General features: G+C 48.3%; 1 protein-coding gene across 1 annotated transcript in view; it reads right to left on the bottom strand.

The window, feature by feature from the left end:
• Nucleotides 1–2234: 2234 nt before the first annotated feature.
• Nucleotides 2235–5582, bottom strand: part of LOC104510152 (erlin-2) — a gene marked incomplete at its 5' end in the record, with an annotated part of 9670 nt that continues 6322 nt past the window's right edge. Inside the window, 2 exons of the mRNA XM_010152315.1 lie at nt 2235–2508; nt 3569–3648. Coding sequence (XP_010150617.1) covers nt 2299–2508; nt 3569–3648 — 290 coding nt within the window. The remainder of the gene's footprint in view (nt 2509–3568; nt 3649–5582) is intronic.

The raw sequence follows: 5582 nt of genomic DNA, 5'->3' as shown, positions 1-5582 counted from the left end.
GCTCGGCTCTGGAAAATTAAGGAAGTTCTAGAAGTAACGAGGAAACCGGACCGGCAGCGCAGCGATGGGTTTTGGTTTGTGAAGACTGGTACGATTTCAACTTTGCTTTTGCCTTTTACTCTCATCGCAGTTTAACCAAACTACAAGAGTATTTTAGTAGCCATGTTTTCAATTAAAAAAAAAAAATCATTAAGACCTATTTATTCCAAACTATCGTCTTCCCGTGGAGTCACGGAAAACCACGCTGAGTCATACCGCTTCAGCTTATTTGGGTCTTTTCATCAGGAATTAAACTTTCTACGCGAGCATTTTTCACTAACGGAAATCTCGAGCGTGAATCCCAAGTGAAAGCATCCTCAAAGCGCTAGGTACTCTGACCTCATTCCCCAATTTCTGCTACTCCCTGCTCATCATCTCCCCGCAGAATCTACCAGTGCTACTGCTGCCTACCTACCCGTGCAGTTTCTGAGCCCTGAGTGGCTGACGCAGTAGGCAGGGCTGGGGATGGAACTTCCCTTAGCTCCTGTTTTCCAACAAATACAAAGAAGAAACGGGACTGTTCACCAGTGGAAAGTGATGCTTCTCTTTTATTTTCCATTTGCAACTCTCCAAAGTCACTCTGCTAACAGGGAAAAGAAAACTGAAGTACAAACACTGGAACCAGCAGCTGAAATTCATTAGTGTGATCGCCTCGTTAAAGACTAATGCACATTTAAAACACTGGGGAGTGACACCCAGTGTAGCAGTAGCAAGAGTTTGGGGCACAACGTCGCAAATGCAACAGGCTGGTCTCTGAAAAGTAAGTTAGTGCTTAGACTTGCTTCATCTCCTATTAGTACGCTGGCCGCAAATTCTAACAGCAATTAACAAACAGGCTCTCCTGCTGCCAAGCAGCAGATGGACTGGGGAGAGGGGAAAAAAAAAAACGTTCTCTCTAGGCCTGAACTTTTGTCTTGAAAACCCCCTCCCGCTTGCATGTGTGCAAAACAAAACCCTGCTACCTCTTCGCACCTGCCACGTGAAGCACGAATCCCTTTTCTGAAGTGAAAGGCACATCAGAGAGCGCTGTTCCGAGTCAAAAAGGAAAATCTACGTTTGGACAGTCCAGAGATTCTTTTACTCGCCCTGTGACTATTCAGTATGATGGCGTGTGACCTTTGCTACTAGGAAACCTCCGTTCGCAAGGCCTGCTCAGAAAGAAGAAAGCCGACATTAACGCGGTGCCATCCACTTCGTTTACTTGAACATCCTATTTCTGCCGAGACTTCTGCTGGAAACACCGAAATTCAGGTGGCGTGTCAGAGGCAGACAACGTACCGTAAGGACCGTGGGACTAGTCATTCACGCAGTTACTCATCAGCAAGGCTTTTTGCAAAGGCAGGATCCCTGAGACAAAAATTCTTTTCTCCCTGTTTCTTCTAACCATGACAGTACCACAAAAACCAAGTCCAGTTATCCACTGGCAGGACACTGCCTCCACCCCTCGCCTTGCAGCCACACTGCTGGCAAGAGCCTGGACACACACGCTCCCTGTTGCTCTCCCCAGACAGGACAAATGGAAAACAAACCAATGTTAAAATGTAGAAAATGAACAGTTTGGGCCACTACCTGCGTGACACGTGGTCTAAAGCTTAGATCCTCCCCCCTGGAAACAAGGTAGCCTGCAGGACTTCAGCTGGACTTGTGTAGGGATGGGCCCGAAGCAGAGACACGGGCTGTTAGATGGGCCTGGGATGGGCCTGGAGCAGAGACACGGGCTGTGGGATCATCCCTGTGTCCTATGCAATGGGCAGGAACCTACCACGTGGACGAGGTCTGGGCCTTCAAGCAGACACACGTAGTGTACAAAAGTCTAGCACCTTTTTTTAAAAGGGGTTTGAAATAAAGTATTTGAAATTTCTGACAAGAAAAAAACCCAAAACGACAAAGTTGTAGCAGCAATGCCCCTCCCTCCGAAACCTCAACGTTTCTTTCCTTCCGACTGCTACAAACCACTTCCACCCAACACGAAGTACTATCTAAGCCAGCTGCAGAACGGATAGCCTAGCTAGCCTCTCCAGAAGAATTTGGTCTCTATGTCCCAGAGCAGAGAGGTGCACCCAGAGGACATACCTGGAGCTGGTTGCTGAGAAGTTACCAGAAAAACCACCCCAAAAAAGTCTTTGTGTCTAACTGTCATACAAAAGATTGAAAGGATTAAGTCTGATTCATGTCTCTCAGTACAGGAAAAGGGGAAAATGAAAAGGAATCTCCCAGTTCAGGTTTCTTTTGATATAAAACAAATAGAAATCTTTCTTCTCAGTCAACACTATGAAGTAGTTTTGTGTCCTCCCTGGTTCCTACCCCGTCCTCTTCTTGGAGCCCTTCTGCCAGTCCCTCTGCAAACTTGGTCTGGCTTCCCGCGTAGTCCATGAACATGTTGGGAATATCTTTGCCGAAGTATATCTTGCTGTTGGCCGCGATAGCCTTGTACTTCATCAGCTGCAGGTACTCGGGAGTTAATTTCAGCTGCGCAAAAAGAAAACGGGTCACCAACAGCATGGATTCAAACGCAGATTTCCCTCAGGAGCACAGGAGGCATCTCCTTTTCCACCACACCAGCAGGCCCTATCCTCTCTGCCGCCGCCGCAGCGTGCCCAGAAGAAAGCGCTCTCTCAGCGTGTCTAAGCGAGGCTCTATATCCCAGTGACTAAACGGCCAACTGAGAAAGTGATGGAAGCAGCTGGGAAGCGTTCAGTCCAAACGTGCCCAAGATGGAGACGCTCGAAAGCACGTAACTCACTGGAAGCCCTTGCAATGCAGCCTACTGGAACGAAAAATAGAGCTGGCTTTTTTCCAGAGAGTAGATTGACGAGCCCGTTTGGAGAGCAGAGCTCATTCGTTCAGGATAACGGCATTATAACAGAGAGGATAGAATATCTGGGGCAAAACCTGTGCACAAACATCCCAGACCTCTGACCAGTCTCACTGACGCTGACAGAACACAACGCCTTCCCGCTGGGATGTCCTGGGAACTTGCTGTAAATGACACAAGCCTGGCAGTTCCATCAACATAATTTATCTGTTTTCAGGTTGGTTTTTTCCTTTTGCAGGACCAAGGCTAGTTAGTTTGGAGTAGAACAGCTCCATTTATTCTTCACCCAAACACCCATTTACTCTAAGCCTGCCTTTCACTCCAGAGATCTCCCTGCTCTGACTGCTTGCCAGCAGGTTGGAATGAATCAACATTTCTGATTACAACAGCGCGAAAGGGCAACACCAAAACTGATATTCTGTCTGCAGACGGAGCCACGGCCCATCGAGCAGAGCTGTCTCCAGAGATGACCAGGTATTTCACGTGTCCTGATGTAAGGGTATCTGTCCAGGGAAGAAAATGAATTTGCAAACAGGACCCAACTGCATCAGTCTGAATGAAAACTTTTCTGAGAGGACGTGGCTTTGTTTTGCTTTCTGACCCAAACAGTGAGACGCAACAAGCAAGCAATAAAAGCGACTGCTCTTTTGCTGGGCGATTCTATATGAGCTAAGGAGCCCTGCTTCGAGGCACAGTGTAAGGAAACAACGATACCTTGTTGGCTTCAGCCACTTTCATAGCAGTGTAGCACTCCGCATCAGCTCTCGCCTTCTCCCTTGCAAGAAACGCAGCATCTGGAAGAAAACACACGCTGTCACATTGAGGTTTTTATTTCCAGCCATGTTAGCACCACTTGCAACTGGAAGCTTGAAGAAGTGGCCAGTACCACATCTAAACTGTATGGGGCACAAGAAGGGAAAAGGGGGAACAAAGTGGGAAACCCAGAAATAGGGTCTCAATTTACATCTAAAACGCTGCAGGATGATAGCGTTAAGTAAATTGCATCTGCAACTGAAGACCTCAAAGCAGTTCACATACATAAGGTTTTCATTAGCACCCCGTCACGCGGGCTGAGAGCGCTCTTTCTTCTCCAGCCAGCCACCAGCCCTTGCGCTGCAAACGCAGTAACTGCTCCACGGCAAAGTGGTGTTCACCCACGACACCCCCACAGGGCTCCGAGAACGGCACAGCAGAGTGCTCCGCAGATGCCGCCTGCGGCTGCGAATGCAGCTCCCCGACGGGATTACGCCTGGGATACCGAGGCTGAGGTAGGTGCTGGCACACAGAGGCAGGAGATTTTAACCGTCACAGGCGCTGCCCCTCGGACAGATGTCGGAGAGCTGTTTCTCTGCAATACGAGGAGTTGCGTAAAGGGTCTGATCCTGCCGATCCTGCGGGATACTGAGCTTCCTCGACTCCTAGCAAAGACGTCTAAGGAAAGAAACTCTTCCCCTTTCTGTACTGCCCTCTTTTTTTTTTTTTGACTTTTTATCCGTCCCACGACAACGATGTGCCATCGTGCCACCACGATAAGGTTAAGATGAGCATCATCTGGTTGGTTCGATGGGATCTCCTGGCATTCCCTCTCTGACCGGGAGCCACATGATTCCAATACATGCCAGTCTGGATTTGAGAGTTCCACAGCTGGATAAACCATTTGTTTACCTACACTAGCAGGGAGTCTGTGAGTTGCTACACTCAGAAATCCTGTAAGCCATTGGATGGTTTGGCCTGAGACTTCCTCTTTTGGCTAATGAGTGGTCCCAGTCTGAGCCACTGGAAAGAACGAGGGAGACGGGAATCCCCTGCCAGCACAGAGTTGAACCGAAGGCCTGACGCCCAGTGACACACATTTACGAGAAATAAAACCCATTGTATTTCTGTGAAGTACTTCTTAATGAGAAGCTGCTGATCTGTAAAACCTTAATTGGCTCCTTGGTGGCCTTCCGCAAAACCTGACTGGGCCTGTGGTGAATGCAATTGAAAACAAGGCCATGCCACTCTGAGCTGGAAATGCAGAGCCCTTTTCATGCCCAGGAATTTCCCTGACAAAGCATTGTATCAGGTGGGGGGACAGCTATGAGCACAACCTCCCAGAAAGAGCACCTTGAGAAAGGGTTTCAAGAAGCACAGTCTGCAAAGAAACATCCTTATTCCTGCCGCTGGTCAATCCCAAGTCCCGAAAGTAGTCAGCTGTAAAACTAAAGGAGGATGAAAAAGCAGAAATACAAACTAGACAGAGATATTACAGATTTACTGGTTAAAGAAGATACTGTATTTTCAAAAGCAGCTCCCCTTCTCTCAACCTTTAGGCACTGGAAGCCACACAACAGCCCCTGCTGCTACAGAGCACATAAGAGCCACTTTGTTTCCCAACTACTTCACACTACGCAAAAAGCCTAAAGCTAAATTTCTGTACCTCTTCTCCCTCCAAGAAAGAGAGAGGTTCTAGAAGAATCCTAAACAAGAAAAGGACAGAGAGCAGCTTCCACAACGCTACCCTACTGCAGATGAAGAGGTGTGGCTGCCCTGACAAGACTGCAGAGATTTTAGGATGCTTCCACTTCTCTGTGAGCCTGCAGCCACTATCCAAAACCTGGCACAACATCTTTCAGGAAGACACCGGCCTGCCACTTCCTTCCTCCATACTTGTGACTATTAGAAAGCTGGGGGGGCCTTTCCCAAGGGCAGTGAGTGACAGGACAATGGGGGAACGGGTTAAAGGGAA

The sequence above is a fragment of the Eurypyga helias genome, unplaced genomic scaffold (genome assembly GCF_000690775.1).
Source record: "Eurypyga helias isolate BGI_N326 unplaced genomic scaffold, ASM69077v1 scaffold19445, whole genome shotgun sequence".
Lineage (NCBI taxonomy): Eukaryota > Metazoa > Chordata > Aves > Eurypygiformes > Eurypygidae > Eurypyga > Eurypyga helias.
The sequence above is the reverse complement of the archived record's forward strand: the minus strand, read 5'-3'. Positions and strand labels throughout refer to the sequence as shown.